The sequence below is a fragment of the Spodoptera frugiperda genome, chromosome 26 (genome assembly GCF_023101765.2).
Source record: "Spodoptera frugiperda isolate SF20-4 chromosome 26, AGI-APGP_CSIRO_Sfru_2.0, whole genome shotgun sequence".
In the NCBI taxonomy this organism is placed as follows: Eukaryota; Metazoa; Arthropoda; class Insecta; order Lepidoptera; family Noctuidae; genus Spodoptera; species Spodoptera frugiperda.
Genome location: NC_064237.1, coordinates 2,223,099 through 2,244,770, shown reverse-complemented (window position 1 = coordinate 2,244,770; position 21,672 = coordinate 2,223,099). Strand labels below are relative to the sequence as shown.

Below are 21,672 nucleotides of genomic sequence, written 5' to 3'. Positions count from 1 at the left end.
GATATATTTGTAGTAAGAGTAAACGAACACAAATAAACTTTAGTCGATTTTTTATTTTGCCTCTATTAGACATAGACAATATAAACTTGGAAACTCTATTTACTGCCAATGTCACATTGACATTGTCAAACATATAACAGAAAATAATCTGTGGCAGTTTGAAGTCAGGAATGGTGGGAGCATGGGAGGAATTTAATTCTTGAAGATAAAGTTTGTTTTGTCAAAATTCTTGATTGATATTAGCTACAGAGTAATATAAATAACACCTGCCTCAATAGTTTTAAAGCATAGTGTTGTTCTTGATGTTAACTGCGGAGAAATCAACAAGAAAATGGAGTGTGTTAAGATTCAAAATAAGATAAAATTACTATTTGAAAAACTTACAGAACCAAACTATGTGCTTGATAGCTATTACGCCGACGGGCTTATCACCAAGCTATCAAACTGCTCCGATCCCGGTAAGTATTATCTTTCGCATTATTTTGTAAGGGGACAAATTGTTTATTTGACTGTTTAATTATGGTTTATTAGAAGATAAAAATAGATAAGACAAGTATTGATTGCATTAGAGACGTAGTATTTGTTACCGTGTGTAGTAAAATAAACATAATGTAGATACTTCATATATAATTATTTTACAAGATAATGTAGCGGTGCTTGGGATTTATTCAGAAATTTTCCTTATTGGAATGAACATGTTAATCCTTTTTAAACAATTTGTCCCTTCTACATTTTTATTTTATCTATATTTATTCTAAAGATCTTATCAAGGAATTATAATATTAGATATTTTGTTTGAGAATACTTTAGTTGTATATTCTTAGAATATGTTGAGGTAGGTTATATGTACACAGGTATATCATGGCCTTGTATTGCCATAAAAAATGAGTTGTTTATGTAATGGTTATGTGGTCTATCTAAGTACTGAGTCTCTTCCGGAGCTGCAAGTGCCTAGTGGGTTACCTTCCGGCTAGAAAAGCAGGAGTAGGAATGGGATGGTTTTTCGTCAGTAAGTTTCTCGCTCCCTCTCACTTCGCCTAAGGTGGGAGAATACATTTCATGAATTTCCTTCCTCAAAAAAAAAGTACTGAGTCTCTTCATGGTCTGAGCATGTGTCTTTTTTAGTTAAAAATATTTGCTAACTATTTGCATTTATATTTCCTATATTCAATATTAACTGGTTGAATAAAATAGGACTCATGTCCATCTTCTTAACTGAATATAAATGAGATTTTTTTTAAAACTACCTGCATTTTTCATGATATTTTGTTTTGGTCAATATGCAAAGTAAATCTAGTCAATAAGCTTGGAGTTTCTTCTTTTGATCTGTAATGACATATTTACATAAATGAAAATATTTAACTACCCACAACTTATGTATGTAACTGATTTAAAAAAATATATATTACTTATTTCAAAATTCATAAATAGAAATAGAAAAGAATAAATAACTACATTATAATTATGTTCAATAAAATTAAAGTTGAAAAATGTGAGGTTAGTTTTAATTTAATTCTCTTAATATGTGTAAAAGTTAATAGTATAATTGTTAAATCAAGTAATTAATTAATAACTAGAAAATAAAACCACTCATTGGAGATTAAATTTTAGTATTGAAAAAAAATTAATTATACATAATAATGCGCTACTAGCTAGTCTATTTTATAAACATACCCATTTAGCATAATATTTTATTCATAAAAAAATTAAAAAAATTAAAAAAAACCCGACTGCATAAAAAACACTTTAAATAAAAACTTATTACACTTTTAGACTAAGCTTGTTTTTTACTTTTCAGTTTTTATTTAAAATGTTTTTTATGCAGTCGGGTTTTTTAATTTTTTTAATTTATTTATTTTTATTTAACACTTTTTAGTTTCTTATAATACGGCTATGTGTTTCTTAAGATTTCACCCGCGACACGAAACGACAGTTCAGAAACCGCTAGTCAATCGCGTCGCGTAGTACCTATACGAGTATTTAGTTTGGATAATAAAGAACCTAATTGCACATAGTATTTTTTTTCTATATGTCAGTGATATACCATTTTGGAATCCTCATGATGAGCTCTTTAATTTGATACCCATATTGTAGGAAACAAAAAAAAATTTTTTTTTTTTACTTCTATCTAGGGCGCCTCACGGCCGCCATGTTGGTTTTTGTTTTACGTCACATATCTAAGAACACTTGGGTAATTAAGACGAATCCAACGATGCCCTGATTGTCGAAATCCATCAAGCCGTTTCGAAGAAATGAGGTAATAAAGAATATTAGGCTCATACATACAAGATACGCGCGAAAAACATAACCCTTCCTTGGCAGTCGGGTAAAAAATACAGTTCGTACATATCTCTTCAATATTTTATTCATGATGACTAGAACCATCATTAGATCGTAATATCATTGCACCTATTTAATACTGCCTCTTTGTAGTTACCAATTCATATGGACAAACAATTATCACCAATTAACATTGTGTTCTTACAAATATTATTTGCCCTTGAAATGTAATATGAAACTTTGTTTATATACCTACCTCTATGTAGTGCTACTGCATAGCTGTTTTGTTCAATTTGTTATTGTTCAATCGAGAAATAAAATAAAGTTTTTGCCGACGTCTTTAATCTCGTCAAAAAGAACTTCAGAGGGCTTATTAAGAGTTTGTTTTACGTTTGGTTGGTTCATTCGTGCCAGCCAATCACAGCGCCGAACGCGGTCTCGTCTCTTGTCTCGAGTATGCATACTACATTATTAAGATAAATTGATTAAGAAAATATACCTATCTATAGTAGTTAGGTACATAGTTAAAACTTAATAGTCCATGAGCGGCGCTGATCGCCTACCATCAGGTGACCCATCAGCTATAACTTAGTAAAGACGCACTAAGTATTTTAAAGAAGAGTGACGAACTACATTTAAAATCCATACGAAACACGATCCAAGTCAACTTCGAACAAAGTCGGGAACAAAACGATAGTTTATCACAATTAAGTAAGTCTTAGGTAATCTGCCAAGAGTACCAAGTGAAGTGGCCACCCAGTATCGACTTTTTAAGTATAAAGTGATAACTCTTGAACTCTCCTTAGTTAATTGAGATAATATTACACATGGCGGTACGTACCGATGTTAGACATACATAAGTACGTAGTTATTCTACTCACTCGGTTACGTGATTTACCTTAGGCCTTACATGATGATTTCATTTTAATGGACCTTCTTTTTAAGGGAGAAAAATCACACAAAGACTTCTCCCGCCTTGGGCGAGGCGAGAGGGAGTGTCAGACTCTTACTGACTAAAAACCACCTCGTTCCTACTCTTGCTTTTCAAGGCGGAGCCCCGGTAAACCCGCTAAGTCCGCAGCTCCGTATATTTAATGGATATTGCAGTCTCCATATGTACAATTTATCAGTCTCTCATCCAAAAATCGTGTTAGATAATATAATCCCATCAAAAACATCCTGTAAAAACCCAAGTCTCGCAGCTCAGTCTTTCTACCGTCAAAAGTTGTGAGATCCATGTAATACCAAGTCGGTTAATCTATTTAGTGTCTACTTGAAGGACCTTCTGTCTTAAGTTATTACATAAGTTATTATCATGCCAATATTAAAAATATTTAACGTTTTAAACAAATAGATCGACTTGGACATCGCTTGATTTGATTATTAGTATGTATCACACTACACAGCACGACGGGCCAGCGACCAACAGGAACGAGAGTTTCAATCGCGTGAGGCGCGAGAGACTAAAGAATCTAATATAATATTGTAATATTCATTTTGTTTTCATGCGATGTCCAAGTCGATCTATTTGTTTAAAACGTTAAATATTTTTAATATTGGCATGATAATAACTTATGTAATAACTTAAGACAGAAGGTCCTTCAAGTAGACACTAAATAGAGTAACCGACTTGGTATTACATGGATCTCACAACTTTTGACGGTAGAAAGACTGAGCTGCGAGACTTGGGTTTTTTACAGGATGTTTTTGATGGGATCTCACTTCTTTTTGTAGAGCCTTTCTTTTTGATACCATCTACTTCTAACGAATTTTGTTAAAGGTCTTATGATATTTTCTTATTTTTATATGTAGTCTTCCTCTTTTTCTTTTCCGGTGCTACTTCTTGAGCTTCAGCCACAGTTTTTCTCAAAGCCCACTCCCTGTCTCTATGGGCTTTTCTCGGAGGCTTTGATGTCTCAATTTTTGACAAGTCTGGACGGTAAATATCACCACCCCGTTCCTACTCCTGCTCTCCAAGCCGGATGTAAACACACCCTTACCCACCCTATACCCCCTCCCTTGCCTCATATGGTAGGTACCTATCTACACCTATTAAATTTATAACCACCACCAACCACCAACTGCATAAATAACTTTGTAATCCCATATATTTATATGGGATTACAAAGTCATCAATAACTTTGTAATCCCATATATTTATATGGGATTACAAAGTTATTGATGCAGTTGGTGTATTTGGAAAACTGGACCGAAATTACAAAATATTTAAGTTTTCCCATGATTAAGACACTAAACTCTATATGTATTCCAAATATGAAGCTTCTAAGTCTGCTAGAAGTGCCTTGGACTTTTGATGATCGGTGAGTCAGTGAGTGACAAAATTTAGAAACTTTAACAAGTTGTCATTCTTAAACTACTGGTTCAAATTGACTGAAATTTTAAATATTCCGTGTTTATACAATGCCGGATTAGTTACTGAAGATTCAGGTTTCTTGCTTTATCCACAACCGAATTATAGGGGGTCGAAAAAGGCCCGAATTGCTTCGAGAAAAGGATGGTACGGCCGTGCCGCTTTTTTTGCTCGACTTGGCGGGGGCACTGCCGTGCCCCCAGATAACTACTGGTCTGAAAGCACTGGCTTGTGGAAAATGACCTCGAACATAGGTCGAATTCATTCCTAAAATAACTAATCCTTAAAAACGTAAAACTAGTTAGACTTTGCAACCATTAGAAAAAAAGTATGGGTAACGTACCTACCTACTTTAGTTTTTACATTGCCATTTGGTATTTAGCTAACTAACTATAATAAAATTCGACCAGACGAGTTGCAGGATATTTATTTATTAAGCAGTATTTCAACATCATTATCATCAGATTGTTTCCATTCAATGCTGGACATATACATACGTCTCCTCGTCAGCTCTTCGCATCAATGACAGCCAAGCACTATGTAGATCATCACGCCACCTAAACGACCCTTACATGACATTTCCCAGACTCGTTCTCCATTCCATAATCATTTTCCTCAACAGTCATCCGTTCTTCGACAAATGTGACTAGCCCATTGCAGCTTGCTAATTCTTTAGATAATAACTTAGATTCTCTGAAATCACCTTCACGTCGTGTCGGATTAGATCCTTCTGCGAGATCCTGAGCTTAGCCCTCTTCTTAACTCAATACCTGTCTTCTCTTATATCTGTGTTTTAGAGCAAGTCTGTTAGTATCCTGTTATTTGGTTCCTATTCCACACATTAGCTAGACAGTATTAGTTTTGAAGGCATATTTATTTTCCCATCATGACAGGCAACTTTCAACACAGTGGTCCACTAATACGTATTAAAAAATGCCCTGTTTTCCTGTTTGTTCAAATATAAGGAAGATATCTAAGTTTGTGTACACTGTGCATGTTAAGGCAAAAGTTGCTTAGTAATCATCGGTACTTTTCGTCACTAAAAGTGCTGCGTAAGCTTAACGTAAGAAACTTGCCTTTCTGTTTAATATTTCGATAAGATACGATATCACACGAAAATGGTACCAAAGCAAACATTGACTCAAACGGTTTGCGTAGACCTGTATTACGAAATGTTTTGTCATTACAACAATATGATATTTAGCGTGGATCCGTCTGCTGTGAACTCCTCATAGCAACACTATCATTTGTACCTAAATGACATTTTTTTTTTATCTTGGTAGGCTTAAATGAGAATCGTTTTATTTTATTGTTTGCTTTCATATGAGTGAGTGCTAAAATTTCAATCGATTTGTTTGTAATGGTCTTCAAAGTTTCAAACAGCGTAGGGCTTTCGAAAATTAATTCAGGAGGACACTCTAGTTATCTGTTTCAAACACGCACCAGAGAAGTGTTTTATAGGTAATCAAGTGATCAATCACTTCCAGAGGTCTGTACTATGATAGTGATACCTCATTCTAGATTTGACGCTTAATGTTTTGTCGTTTGCTTTGTTGATAAATTACTTTCCAATAGTCAGGACCGAAACTACGTTTTATGTCCGAGATACACGGCTTCACGAAACCAAGGCAAGCTGTCCTGAAAATGTGACATTATAAAAAACCTCATATCAACATCCACAGTTTTCTGCTAGCACTCAAAGCGTAAATTAGGATTTTGAAGGCTAAATACAATAAAGCAGGTTACGTTACGTGGCACTAACTCGATCCTATGGAATAGGTAATATTGATGGTAGTACCTGGAAATGGCATCCAAACTATTCTTAGAAATCGTATAGGCTTGGAAGCAACAGGTCCTGTGACCGTTTATTAATTGTTTAGCCAAAAAAGATGAGGCGAAGTAAATTGCTCAGGTCATGCAGATGTATTGAATTGCCAAATTAGAAAGGGATCTATGAAATAAGACTACTGTATCAGGGTTCTGGAATTGATTTCGTTCGGGGACTATTGTAAGACAGACGGAAGGATAAAAGTACTCGACCGAGGTACTCGTCACTTTCTGTAGTAATTTGGGAATATTGGGTATTCAGTATTTTGGGAACAAACTGTTTAATTATCACCTTTTGTAGTGAAAATATAACACCATCCATGATATCACTTACATAAAACAAAAATAAGTACCTACCGAATAAAATATGCTGCAAGGAGAGCCCGCAGAAATATCCATGGGTCCATCCAAGACCAGGTTTGAAAAATATAGACATAATTTCTTTATATATTAATAGATCCTGTGACTATTTAAAGATTGTCGGTAACCTGGGGAATACGTGGTATTACGCAAATGGGGAGAAACAGGTGATAAAACTTTTGTTTAGAACTCATAAAACTGAAACATTGGTGCACTCATATCATTCATGACGTATTTAGGTACAAGCTAAATTGTGATTATGGGATTAGATAAACAGGCTAGCCAAACAAACGGTGTTGACAATAAATAAATTTCCCCCTAACAAACTAAGTACGAAGTTCCCCGATTGTGTCCGGACGTTTGGCCATAATGGACTGACGAAAACCAGGTGTTTTGATATAACTAGTTAATTCTTTGCATTAAAATTTTATCGGCGTGATCATAAATACGAAGACGAAGGTATATTAAATGCCTAGGCAGATCAGGTCGTTATTATTGGATATTCAATTGTTCAAACAGTGTCTGTAATACGGTATGCGCTGGGAAGGTCTGCGCTACATCCTATTTTCCTTATTAGTGCATTGCACCCATCCGCGCAAAGTTAGGACTTCTGACTTTATACGGATTGCTTCGTTAGATTAATTATATAAGACTCAAAAATAAGTCAAATAGCATAATGCCGTTTAATTCCCTGAAATAGTGCACATGTTAAAGATAATACCCAATCGCCCAGTTTGTATCAGTTTGGACTAAGAGGGAGACCCTTGTTTGCCGATGGATTTCTTTCACTAGATAATGATTAATGAGAGGGAGCTTATGCTATACGTCAATATTTTCCCCTTAGTCGAATTTGGCGTCACTGCGTCAACAAAACATCGTATTTTTTTATTGAAGGCAGATCTTAAAAACAGCTAAATTATTGTGTGCTCATTCATTATTTGTTTATAACCGATGATGTCAATTTCATATTACGTCTTTTTTATTTGGATTTGGATCTTTTAAAGTCATTCTTACGTATTTTATTATGCGAAAGCAAGTATTGCTTTGCATAATTCATGTTTTGTTTTGACTTTTGCGATTTAAGATTGAACTGACTGATTTTGATAAAGGTGAATTGGTTTTAAAAATCTTTTGGGGAATTAATTTTCTTTTAAAACTGAAGTTTCGTCTGTTGTTTTCTGAAGAAGACGACCTGGGTGTTTTCATATCTCGTATCGCTTATATAGCAGGCTGCAGTGATCCATCGTAAATTCTCATCATCGCCGAGAAAGCGGCCAAACGCCTTCCAATAAAAAAAAAATAATTTATCTGTCGTATAAATGCTTACAAGTTTTCGACTAAGATCATCGAGACAGTTTCGAGCTTCCCGGCTTCTAATATCTTTTGAGTATATTTTGTAATATGTATATTTTGAGTGCTTTCTCCGTATCTCCAGCGAACATACCCGGCAGAATTATTACTCGTATTATACAAAAATAAACAAATTCGAAATATATGTCCACACCTCCTGTATAAACATCATCATGCTATGTCATCATGACTTGATAAAAAATTCAAGTTTCGTTAAAAAGGTCAATTTTATAATGGCGTACACGTGCTCATGCTTATACCATAACACAATAATCATAATATCAGTCTGTCTGTGTCTGTATCAATGTACAATTTGGATGGCTACGTCATCGCCTTAGGTGAATCTGATTGGTCGTTTGATTGACAGCCCATTTTATTTTGTCAGCAGTCCCCTTTCATAATATGTTGTAACGAAATCTTCAATATAAATTCTTTAACGGTTTTTTATGGTTGTCAAACGAGCAGACGGTTTATTTGATGGAGCTGCGAATTACCTAGCGGGTTTACTGGGGCTCTGGCTCGAAAAGCAAGAGTAGGAACGGGGTGGGTTTTAGTCAGTAAGAGTCTGACACTCCCTCTCGCCTTGCTTAAGGCGAGAGAAGTCATTGGATGATTTTCCTCCATAAAAAAGCAATCGACGTCGCCCATGGCAATTCGTAACATCAGAAGAGTTACGTGTAACCTAGCTATTCAATAATTATTGGTCAAATGCCTCCGAAGATTTATGCTTGGACTATTCAATCACTGAGTTCACGTATTCCACACATCTTGTTCGCGCGTGACTTTGTGACATGACTGCTCATTTATTACTCTGGCTGATGCGTCAATATATTTCCCAAGCCAACCGTCGAAATATTGCTTGTCATCACCAGTAGGAGTTAAGAGTTCAAGATTTGTCTTGTCATGGCCTTAGTAAGTCATCTTAGTCGTTTGCATTATATTCATGTCAACTCATTCAGTCATAAGTGATAATATAATATTTTACATGCTAATTGTAATAGTTAGGCATAATTCAAACCAAAAATTATTAAGCCTGTACACAAATGTGACCACAAAATTGACCATACGTTATTATTATTTTTTTGTTAGATTATGTCTTCTTATGTCTTTTCTTTTCTTTTCAGAGGTATCGTTCCTGAAAAGAGTGCCTTTAATATCTGATCTGATAACCGAAGCTCTGGACCACACTGACAATGCACACAATACAGTCAAAGTATTCCTCATGCGAGTCCTTGCTATCGCGTCACAAAAAGAGTTGCATTTCGCTAAAATGTTCGCGAAGCAAGGCGACAGAATACGCGCGGGGTTCCAAGAGATCTGTTCACCCAATTCGAACCCAAGTATTAGAGTAGCATATATGGAAGCAGCCCTGAATATAGTCACACATAACTCTGGCGTTAGCTGGCTACTAGAAAGTGGAGTATGGAAGGACATAATCAGTCTGTGTAACGAAAAATCAACCGTATTCCTTGTACGCCAAGTATACAAGTTCATGTCAGAATTTCTTTGGAAACTGAACGCTTTAGGCGATGCGAACAATATCAGAACAATAGTCAGCCATTTATTACAGCCAATTAGCAAATATGATTTCATTAATGTCCAATCACTTACGAGTGAAGAAGAGGAAGAAATATGCACCGTCATTGAGCCTACAATCCAGATACTATTACACACAGCAAGCATGGAGAGACGTATTGAAAATGCAAGTGTCCTTATGCACATAATAGTCAAAGAATTTAAAATAAGTTCATATTTGTTAATAGCATGCGAACGAGTACGCAAAGACGATATGTCATTGAATATTTTTAAATTAGTTCTTTGGTTGACACTAGCAAAAGTTTTCCTTACAAAGCCAATGGCGCCCGGAGTGCTATACAGCAGCGAGGATTTCCTAGAAGTAGCCGCATTCAATTTTAATGTGATACAGAATTTTGTTCAGCGTCGCAGTGCGACAGCAATCCTGGACTTTTGTTCCACTTGTAATATTATTTGGAATGGAATGTACAAAGATAAAGAATCAACAATGTGGATACAAGAAGACAAGAAAGGAGTTAAAATGAGAAATCAAATGTTGTTTGTATTTTTAGTTCCTGTCTTGGTATTTGTTACGTATGGAAAGCCACAGTCAGCGTTGACGGACGCGAGAATCCACGACTACATAGAGAGACTATTGAACATGTCCTGTGAATATACAGCGAAGGCTGCTTATGCTCTGAGGGATTTGACGTCAGAACTGGACACGTTGTCAGTAGTTCTTCAATGTGTTAAGAAGCTGATACATTTGAAGGATCATTTGAACGATGAGCAAGCGAATTTAGTATTTCAAGCCTTATTTCATGTGCTGCAAGAGTATAATCCGCTTGACATGTATGGGGATCCTAAGACGGAGCAGTTTGAAGATGGGGAGCAGAAGAATCTTGTGATGACGTATGTGATGGACAACGTGCTGTCGTTGGTGACGCATAGGAACATCAACTGGCACGAGAGTGTGGAGATCATGTGCTTGTATAATGTTGTTATTAACAATTTGGAGAGGCCCAACCTCAGTTGCAAAGTAAGTTGGGAAAAGATGATCGTTTTTATTTCTTTTTTTAACCTTACTCGTGTGTCGTGGATGCGTTACGTTAACAAACACACAATTCACATACACTTGACACCCACACCTAAAGCAATAATTTGTGAATCACACAAAGAGATGTTCCCTGCAGGAATCGAACCCGCTACTCGTTGTACGGCAGCCTGTTGCTGGGCAGCTTTTGCGTCCACTATTTTAATTCAAAATTACCTACTGTCTTACCAATGAAGCGGGGTTCACAAATAATCGTCTTCAGTCAGTAGTCTACTTATGCTGCAGTGACCAAAATTGCCCATCCGCTAACAACCTGTTCCCATTTTTATAAAATGGGAAAGTGAATGGTCCTCATTAATATTTTTCAATTTAAAAACTTTACTATCATTTAACCTTACCTACTAAAACTTATAAGTAATTAATACGTATTCTTTCTTATTTCAGTTCGTAGTGGTATCCTTAAAAGTGATAGGTCTGACTGTGAAGAAGTTTTTGCAACCGAATCTTTCTTTACTGATGGACTCGAAGCCGGGAGGCTCGATCCATGACCTAGGCAAACTGATCTATATGAAGATGCATGACCGACATTGGGAGATCAGAGACACAGCGTTGGAATTGCTACAGATATGCACCGAGATCGCTTATATCAGTAAGTATTGTGTTTTAATTGCTTTTATAGTAATTATTATCCCACCAAGTCGAGCAAAAAAAACTGTACCCCCGTATCATCCTTTTTTATGTTACCGGCTTACTCACTTAACTGTTTGACGAAGAACTAGACTAGTTTGAAGCCATGCTAGAGGCTGTGAGCAGCATTCCGCGACACACGAGGCGGCGATTTTCTACAGACGACTAGAGTTTCGCGCCCTCAGCCTGGAATCACAAACTTTCCTTTGCGTTCATTTTGCTCTTATATTGTATTGCTGTGTTGTTGATGTTAGCTGGTGATTATGACTGCATTAAAATTCGATCCTTGGGTCTAATAAAATAAAGTATAATTAGTTCAAAACGACTTACTTACTCTAGCACACGTTCTGGAATTTGCGTGTCTGGCGTTTGTCTTTCGAATTAAAAAGACCCTGTATTTCTTTGCCCGATGTAAGGTTTCCTACATTCACTGTCAGTAACACTCACAATGACTATCTTGCTTATTATTATTTTTCAATTTCCAGAATTCCCGCCATTCCAGAAGCAATTATTAGAGAATAATGTAATAAACGTAGCGGCGACCATTGCATTCAACGACTATGAGTCGTACGTGCAGGTGTCGGCGCTCAAGTGCGTGGGCGCAGCGAGCCGGATCAACGTCGTATGGGACCAGTTGATCGCAGAGTACCCTGATATACAGGTTTGTGAACATTTAATATTTCCCTTCAATTCCCTATAAAAATACAAACACATTACTTAATGATTCAAACCAATAGGTACTTTGCACCGGAAATCGAATCCAAGACTCCTAGCTGGATACTTCCAAACACATTAAACATTATTTTTGGATATTGTAAGTAAAACCGTATATATTTCTATTCCAGGATCGATTACTCTACATTCTACGGCACAACGAAGAAGGCATCGTGCGAAAAGAAGCATGCAATGTTCTTTGCGACTTGTATCAAAACATGAAACTGACTCCAGCCTTCACTCAAACGTTGTACGAACACATGGTCTCATCCGCCCTCACAGATTTCCACTGGGAGGTCCAAATCAGTGCCCTCAAGTTTTGGAGGGCCGTCTACCACTCCCTCCTCACCGGACAAGGTATGCTCGACGGAAACTTCCCACCAGTCACATTCTCTAGGGAAACTAGAAAAATAGTCACGCTCAATGAAGCAGAGATTCAAAGGAGATTAATTAAAATATTAGAAGAACTGTCAGCGATTGGATGCCTTACTGTCTTCGTTACATTACTTCATGATCAAACTGAAGTAGGGATAATGGAAGCCACTCTTAATATAGCACAAGAACTGTACGATATACTTAAAAGACATAATGTACCGGACAATATAACGCCCAAAGAGGGTGATATTACTAGTGTGGATCAACTACTTACTCATATTAAAGAAGAAAAGGATGAAACAGATGACAATGTAGACATGATTGATGCACAGAGCTCTGAAAATGTTATCGAGGAAATTCTAAACGCAGATGACGTCAACCTACTCGCTAGCATATACGAGAGACACATGACATTAGAAAGTAACAAAACAGAGTCTCCTCTAAGACCAAAGATAAAAGTAATAAAATTTGCTTCCCCCTACTTATTCACCTCATACATCAAAAATACAGACTTTAAACAGATTATTGAAGAAAAGAGAGTTTGGAACGATGGCATTAGAAGCCTGTCCTCCCTACTCGATGATGTTCTATGTCTTTATGAAGTAAATGAAGACGCCAATGCACTAGATTGTTATTAGTTAAGACGAAACTGTTACTGTTACGAAGAAAATTACTACTTTAAGTAAGCGTAAACATTATATTTTCTTAAAATCAACTTTGTTTTTATTTACAACTTAATATAAGTAATACATATTCAAATACTTAGATCATTTGAAACTTAAACAATACTTAACGAGCTTACATCTAGAACTTATACGTCTAAAATTTCATCTAACAGTCCATCTAAATTATGGTTAACATCTGAATTCCATTTCTTCTTTTCTTTAATTATTGCACGGAAATTTGTACCTTTGAATGTTTCTAAGAATTTGTTTGGATGTATGATTTCTTTACGTTGTACGAACAGGCTGTAGTCTTCTTCCATTTCATTAGTTTTAGTTTGAAAACTATTATCATGTAGAATCATAATGAGTTCACTTTGATCAGTATTGACTATACTATCTATTACTTTTTCTCTAGCATCAGTATTATTAGCTCTAGTCAAATCTAGAGCCATTTCTTCATCACGATCATCGTTCTTTGGACCTATGGGGTAAGTGAGAGCGTTGTCAATAATTCTGACAAATTTATATTGATCTAGTATTTGTATGAGTTCAGTAGCCATGATATAAGCTTGTTCCATGACTTCCAAGTGATGCATCTCGTTCATACATTCGTAGAGGACTGTGAGACAGCCTATTGAGGATAGAGCATGCATTATGGCTGTGAGTTGCCGAAGAATTTCTCTGTCGTTTAACGTTATGATTTTTCGTTTTTCTTTGGAGAAAGTAACGGAAGGGAACTTCCCGTCTATCATGCCTCGGTAAGACAGTTGGTTGGCTATCTCATGTTTGAAGAACTGCAGTGCTGCCAACTGCACCTCCCAGTGCAAGTCGTACAATGCAGCTGATATCATTACCTCGTACAACGTTGACTGAAAGGTCGTTGACAACTTTTGGTTCTTATAAGCGCTGGTCAACACTTTCGTTGCTTCTTTCCGCACCATCCCTTCTGGGTTGTTCTTCAATATGTACACGAGTTGGAACTGAAATTTTAGAAAGTATTGTTTAATGAGCGATTCTTGTATCTAGGTAACAAGTTGAGCCGACCAATATCAAAACTGTACGTTTGGTGCATAGGCATTAGACACCTATTGGATTGCAGATTATTTGCTACGTTGCTGTGGATGGCTTCCACCAATCATATTCATTGGTACACATAGCTTAGCACTGGTGGAAACGGACTCAGCTAAGCTATATTTTTTATATGGAAAGATGCGTGCTATAGATGGCTTCCCTACTATCGATACATTGCATACTCGAGCTGCGCATCTTCCTCGCACAGCTACATAGCTTAGTATCAATGGAAACGGTCACATAGTTTCACAGCTTAGCTATTACATCTTCGTAGCATAGCTACATTTCACATATCTGGTGGAAAAGCACTCTTAATCGCAATTTGAACATATCTGCGCTATTGGTCTAGATACTTCTGTTTTCTCTTGTCATATCAAATCAGAATCAGTCATCACATCAAAAACTACTATATAATTCCTCACACGATCTATCCGTCTTTTCTTTGGGCATCTTTAATTCCGTCCATCCACATTTGCAATGCCCATTATAGAAATAAAATACTCACATAAATATGTGGATTATCGATGAGCACCTCTTTCCAAATGCAGTCTATCTTGGTAGCCGCAGCTAAACACTTGAGGCCGGTGCACTGGACGTAGTACTCAGGGTCGGTGAGCGCGGCCTTAGCAGCGTAGATCATCAGGTTGTTCTCACTTATCACCTTCTGCAGGGGTATGTACTCTGAAACATGTAGAAAAGGAAATAAGGACATGATTTGTTGGTCTATATTCGTTACAATGTTCTTTTTCTTTCTTTTTTCTTTTTAATTAAAACTTTGCCCCGCACTAGGATTTTCTCCTGTGTCGTAGGTGCGTTTACAAACATACAAGTTCACATACACATGACACCCAGACCCGAAACAACAATTTGTGGATCACACAAAGAGTTGGTCCGTGCGGGAATCGAACCCGCTACACGTTGCGCGGCAGCCGGTTACCCATCCACCGCGCCAACCGTGCAGTCAATGTTGAATGTGATGTAAGCTTAAGAAGTGTCGTAAGAGGTTGTTTCTGCATGTTGTGTATATTGAATCATAGGACCTATTTTTCTCACCCACACCACACCTCTTTGGTTAGCAAGTTCCGATTTTGAGTCACATTAGCGTGACTTAACGATAGCACGTACTAATAAAAATACATCTGACGTTTTAGCCACATACGGTTATAGAAAATAGTGTTTTAATCTCTTTGAAAAGGATATGTTATTGGATGATATATTTATTAGACACTTACTAATAAAAGAGAGATCCGTACAGCTTAGCAGTAGGTTCAAGGCCGAGTCCCGTACCTCCCAGTCTTCGTGGTGTATGTATGTCTTCATGACGGCTCCTATCACAGTCAGTGTGCTCTCCTGTCTGCTCTCCACAAGCAACGTCATGTTCGGAGACAGGAACTTCTTCATACAAAGGTCTATCAGATCTAACACTTGTACTGTTTGCTGAAAATTTAATTTTATTTGATTAATTTGCTGTTTATTGTACGGTATTGGTTTGGTTAGTCTACTATGTTAGGTGTAGGTGTGATCTAAATCTATACGATCTCAGATCAGAATCTAATAAGAACTTAGTAAATTTTTTCATCGGTCCTTTAAGATCGGTATCGGTCCAAGCATAGAACCCTGGGGAACTCCTTTAAACTGGTACTCGAATGCAACTACGACACAACAAAAACCTTCTTACCTTTGTATTCAAGATGTCTTGTTTGAGCAAATTCATGAGACCCTCCTGTAGACTTGCGATCTCGACGTTCTCGTACCACGATATGTTGTAATCCTTCAACAACATTCGTATCGCATCCAGAGCAAGGGACAGCAATCTCATATCGTTCGGAGTTTTTATGGGATTGTCGTTCACAATGAGGCCACCGGCTCCATCCAACAATATGTAAATATCCAATATGTGGTACAGAGCTATAAAATACAGGCCTGCCTGTGTTTGCGTGAGGTGGTCCCTCAATCTATACATCTCTCTGATGGTCGAAATAGCGGTTTCTGTCAAATCTTGAGTTTCTATAACTGGCTTGTACGTATAGCATAGAGTGAATATGTGCTCTGCTAAAGTCTTTCCAATCTTTGTTAGAAACTTGTCCATAAATTCTTGTTTCTCAACGTTCGTTCGACCGGGTTTGATATCAATTGCACACATCAGTAAGGGCTGAACCAAAAACACGAATACTTGATCGGAAACTAGGAATTTTATGCCGTTTCTTTCAAAGTAAAGTGGGAATGATATTTTGTCTTGGTAAGTCTTCTCGAACTTTGACCAGAATATGTTGCACTTAATGCAATAGTCTACGAGAACTGATATTTCTCGTTTTTTAATGCAACGTTGTACGCAGTTGTGATAGAAGACTACCAGTTCATTACAAAATTCCTGTGTTTTACCGTTGAAGAGATTGTGTCTATGAGAACTGTAATAGAATACAAATATTATATCATTTGCTAATTTCAGTAGATTCGGATACCTAGTTACTTTCCATATAACAAATATAGAGCGCTCTACTAAGAAATACGATCTTAACATTTGTACTACGTGGTTTACCGATCTGTCTTCCATAGTCTGCAGTACGTTGAGCAACGCGTACATGTAGGAGTATATTTTTTCTGAGAGTATCGTGTCCGTCTCGTTGTCAATAATTTTCACCGTCTGATATGCGCTCGTGTTTATAGGTTTGACGACGTAATCCAGTACTTCTGACAGTTCCGCCTCCATTTCATACTCGTTCAACTCCAAAATCAACTTGGATATAAAGTTGTAGGAAGCATTTGCTATTTTGATAGGTGCCCGATGGGTATTGTCATTTAAAATGTACTGCCATACTTTATGTTCAAGGAGTAGTTTCAGTCCAGAGAGATGCGTTATCTGCACCGTTGCTAACTTGATGCAAGCTAAATTAAGTCCTCGATTCTTAGTGCTCAAGTTGGCGAGAATGCATGTGAAAATCGAACCATGTATTTTGGCAAACTGGAGCTCATTTTTGAAGAGTATCGTGATGATTTCGAAAAGGAATATTTTGACTGACGTCGTGGCATTGTGTATGCTCTCGAGTGAATTAAATATGAGATCTGAGAAGCAAGGAGTATCCAACACAAGTTTGCCGGGACCTGGAAAACAGAAAAGGGTCGAATTAGACTTTACGCAACAATGAGGTTTGTACCAGCTATTATTATTATGTACTTATATGTGTTAGAACTTGTTTTGCAATGTACAAACGTAATTTGTATGCAGTATCTGACACATAACATTATCGGACACTTATTAAATGCAGGTGGTGAAACAGGCGCTTTATCAAATTAATTAAATTAGGTACTTAGTGACTAACTGATTACGTTATCTTTTATATTAAACAGCTTCCAAATCCTAGAAAGTAAATATTTATGCATGATGCAATAACTAGAAAGTAAACATTATATATTTACCCCGTGTTATTGAAAAGTAAGCATGACTAAGTACCTATACCTAGGTACTAAGCGATAAAATTAGCATTTCGAGTGTTCGCCACACGCAACCATCTACGTATGTGAATCATCTGCTTAATGACGTAAAATATGTTCTCCTAAGAATCAACGAACAATACTAACTGCAAAGATTAGCCCACGATAAGCAAACCAGATTAAAATTATTATACCAGGGAATTACTTTATTGACATTTTTATAAGAATCTTTTTTATGGAATGGGTGGCAAACGAGCAGACGGGTCACCTGATTGTAAGCGATAAGTGCCGCCCATGGACACCCGCAACACCAGAGGAGTCGCAGGTGCGTTGCCGGCCTTTTATAAAGGAGTACCTACATTCTTTTTTTGTTGCATTTGTGAATAAATACCGTACACCGTCTCAATCCAGTCTGGCTTTTCAATTAGGTATGTTTAAAATTGTAATTGAATAATCTATTTCCGTCTCAATGTCGACGAGGAAACAATTTAACAGACGAGGGTGACTAATTAAATGTCACTTATGTCTCTTTTCCTGGTTGTGCGTTGCCGTTTCAGGCTCTTTGCTCGAATAGTCGCAACGCAAGTACAATAGGTACCTACGGTGCAACATTCGAAATCATTATGATTTTTTGATTTTCCAAAATGCGCATTATTGAGACTTTTCACATTTGGAATTATGTAGGTACATACGTATCTGGCTAAACATGAATGCTCCTTTCATAATACGCACGTCACCATCCGATTATGGCTAAAGGCGAGAGTCATTTAACCTAAGTATGTTAAGTTCTTGCGCATACGTTACTGTGGACATGGTAACTGCTCTACAGTTTTAAGATTGATATGAGAAATAGTATTAAACATTAGAGTTGGAAACGGCTGAATCAAATAAGGAAGAATCTTGTGTGTATCTTTTAAGCGGAAAGAGTGGATACAAATTTAAATTCGCTGGAAAAATCGAGGAACTGCACCAGTGCAAAACTGGGGCGGCTTGCTACCTGCTGCTAACAGATTAAAAATTGGTAAGGTGACTGCCATGTTATCGGGCGAATGCACGATGACTATGCCTATTTTATCGTTCGCCAATAATGAGATAAACTTAAAACATACGCCCTTGGCAGTAGTAAAATGGTGCTACATACGATGGCTATCGCGATCCATATATAAACAGTGACTAGCTATGATGATGATGATAAGGATGATACAGCAATATTTTCATATCAAAGTCCGTAAGGAATTACTGCATAATCACGTAGAAACATCATTAAACCACATTAATCGCGGGGAGAGGTGAATATAAACACACTTTTCAGTAGTTTTTCATGGTATAGTTAAGCTAGTAATCAAGCAGACAGATCACCTGATGGTAAGCAATAACTGTCGCCTATGGACACTCGAAAAACCAGAGGCGTTACAAGTGCGTTGTGGCCCGCCGCCCCTATGGGGATTAGGAATTTAAGGGTTGTTGGGGAATCGAGGATTGGGAAGGGGGGTAATTGGGCCTCCAGTAACCTCACTCACACAACGCAAGCGTTATTTTACGTCGGTTTTCTGTGAGCCCATTCGTGCTTCGAAGTATGGCTCTCCCAATACTAGTTGGAGCTTTTATTATAGTTTTCTGTTTGCGTGTGTGATTGCGAATCTTCATTGTAATAGAGAATCAGGAGAAGAAGTTATATAATTATGCCTTGCACAATTTGCATTTGACTAAGTATGTAAATACCGAGATGGTGTCTATTAGCAATTAGCCCATTGGTAGTGTGTAAATATTGACAGCTGATGATAGAACAGGTCCTTTCCGTCTCAGTGGCGCCAACTAACAGGTACTAACTAAAGCGAATTAAACAATAATAGACCCTGTTTGGCGTTAATGTTGGGTATTTATTCCTTTAGGTAGGTGTCTATATATGTAATAGTATGCCATTTTAGGGTAAAATAACACGGATAAACCACTGAATAGTTTTAAGAGAGATTCGTCTTTAAATTGTCATATTTTTTGCTATTTGAGTTTTTGCCGCTTTTGTATTCAACAGTTGGGAATACGTATTTTTCCATGAGCTTTTTGTTGCTAAATTAATATAAATAAAGAGTGACGTAATAACCAATAATGATGACTTCTTTGAATTGTAAAGCACACGATTTGGAATTTAGATATAAGAAACCTTGTGTAGGTACCTAGTTAATGTTACAATCGCCATGTTTTCATTGATTGATAGATTCATGTGTGATCTTACTTTTTTTGGGGCAAGCCCGCCACTATCCCAAACCGCTGCAACTCCCATAAGCTAGGATCTATAGTAGTGTGATCCTGCTTGTCTGGCTGTGCCAGAAGGGCTTTTACTTTTGAAACTAATAATTTCAGTTGTAGACTAGATCGTTAATTGTAAGCTACACTTCTTTAGTGTGTATTTGTTGGATTTAGCAAAACATATATGTACCTAGTAGCGTGTGGTAATAGGAACTGATTAAACTTGAAAGTTCATTTCAAACGTGCCCCTCTGTCAGAAAAAGTAAGGCGTAATGATATTATGTAGGAACGTGACGTATAGATGTTAAAGTTTACAAACATGTTCTAATGAATCTGTGGTATGGTAAAATTTATAAGATAGTGCGCAACTCACTGTTATCACTGCGATCTTCCAGAAGTTTCAATAGTTTTTCCGTAGTATTCTCATTTAGCACAACTTTTCCTTCAAACACATAGTCCAATAACAACTTGAACTTTCTCAAATAATTGCTCACTTCCATTTTCTGAGTTATAAATGATATTATACGCGCACCTCCGCTCTGTGATCACATTTTATCAACATAGATTTGATAACACTCATAAACACCGTCACGGCACTCGGAATGAACGATATTATATGGAATATAATACGAATAAACACGATAATATTGAGTTGAAGTTGTCACAGGAAAAAATACAAATAATATTTAACTTGAACAATAATAATTTAACACAGCCACGCAATGTCGTGCTTACCGCGCGTTGTTTAACAGCAGACTAGGATAACAACTTGTTTTTTTCTATGCAAACAAGGCCAAATCCAAAAATACGTAGCTATTATATAATTATGATAATCACTTTGTATGTAGCTCTGACCGCTTGTGCTCCAAGCGACTGGCGAGTCTGTATAGCAGTCTCTATATGTTTACACACTACACAAGTACACATAAGTAAAAAAACTTGTTTCAGTACATGTTTGTTTTATTTTTTACACGTCTTGATGGCGGCAATCTCAGGGTCTTATTATGGTTATTATAATCACTCAGCACTCACGTGTTTCTGTTCTCTGTTCTTAGTAGTAGCTTAGCACCTACGTATGTTGCAGTCCTATAGCACTTTGCGATTGGTCCTTAGTTCTTGTAAACGAAATCTTATTGGGGACAAAATTCTATGATTAGGGAAGTCAGCTCAAAGCGGCCACCTTAACTTTGAGTTTAAAAAAAAGCCATTAAACGAAATATTTTTATAGAGAATTTTATACTAGCTAGTCGAGAATTTATCGAATTTTTGGAATGGCCAATTGAAATTTGCGTAAGTTGAATAATAATCATATGATTTGCAGATTACGAAAACTTGTCATAAAACCGCTTTGCCCGAGTGGTCGCCCAAAGCGGCCACGGGGGTAAGGGCAACGTGGCCACCCCAAAACTTTTCAAGCAATGAATTGTTTTTTGTTGGAAAATACTGACAATATTGACAAAATAAAAATGCAAAATCAAAAATCAACACATATAATTCACATAAAAAAAAATTAACAACATTTTACCCATTTTAATCACAGTCAGTCATAATTTTATTTATCAATCTCAATCAATAATAATGTAAGTTCTACTTACTTCTATTATTTTAAGTCTTAATATCTTCTATGCATAATCTACGAGTTTTTACCTATACCTAGCTTCGTCCCAAGAAGCCTTTTTTTTGAGGGGGATAATCATCCAATGACTTCTCCCGCCTTGGGCGAG

At 36.8% G+C, this 21,672-nt stretch overlaps 2 protein-coding genes across 2 annotated transcripts; one reads left to right on the top strand and one right to left on the bottom strand.

Annotated features, from left to right (window-relative positions):
• The first annotated feature begins 112 nt into the window (after positions 1–112).
• Positions 113–13,248, top strand: LOC118264799 (uncharacterized). Its single transcript, XM_035577435.2, has 5 exons — positions 113–458; positions 9,313–10,742; positions 11,202–11,406; positions 11,930–12,105; positions 12,290–13,248. Exons 1-5 carry the CDS (start codon positions 332–334, stop codon positions 13,169–13,171), a joined length of 2,820 nt encoding a protein of 939 aa, XP_035433328.2. The 5' UTR covers positions 113–331; the 3' UTR covers positions 13,172–13,248.
• On the bottom strand, positions 13,211–20,843 carry LOC118264800 (uncharacterized). The gene is made up of 5 exons (XM_035577436.2): positions 20,322–20,843; positions 15,948–17,371; positions 15,502–15,706; positions 14,775–14,950; positions 13,211–14,178 (listed from the first exon to the last, which is right to left on the bottom strand). Exons 1-5 carry the CDS (start codon positions 20,446–20,448, stop codon positions 13,345–13,347), a joined length of 2,766 nt encoding a protein of 921 aa, XP_035433329.2. The 5' UTR covers positions 20,449–20,843; the 3' UTR covers positions 13,211–13,344.
• Between the last annotated feature and the right edge of the window lie 829 nt (positions 20,844–21,672).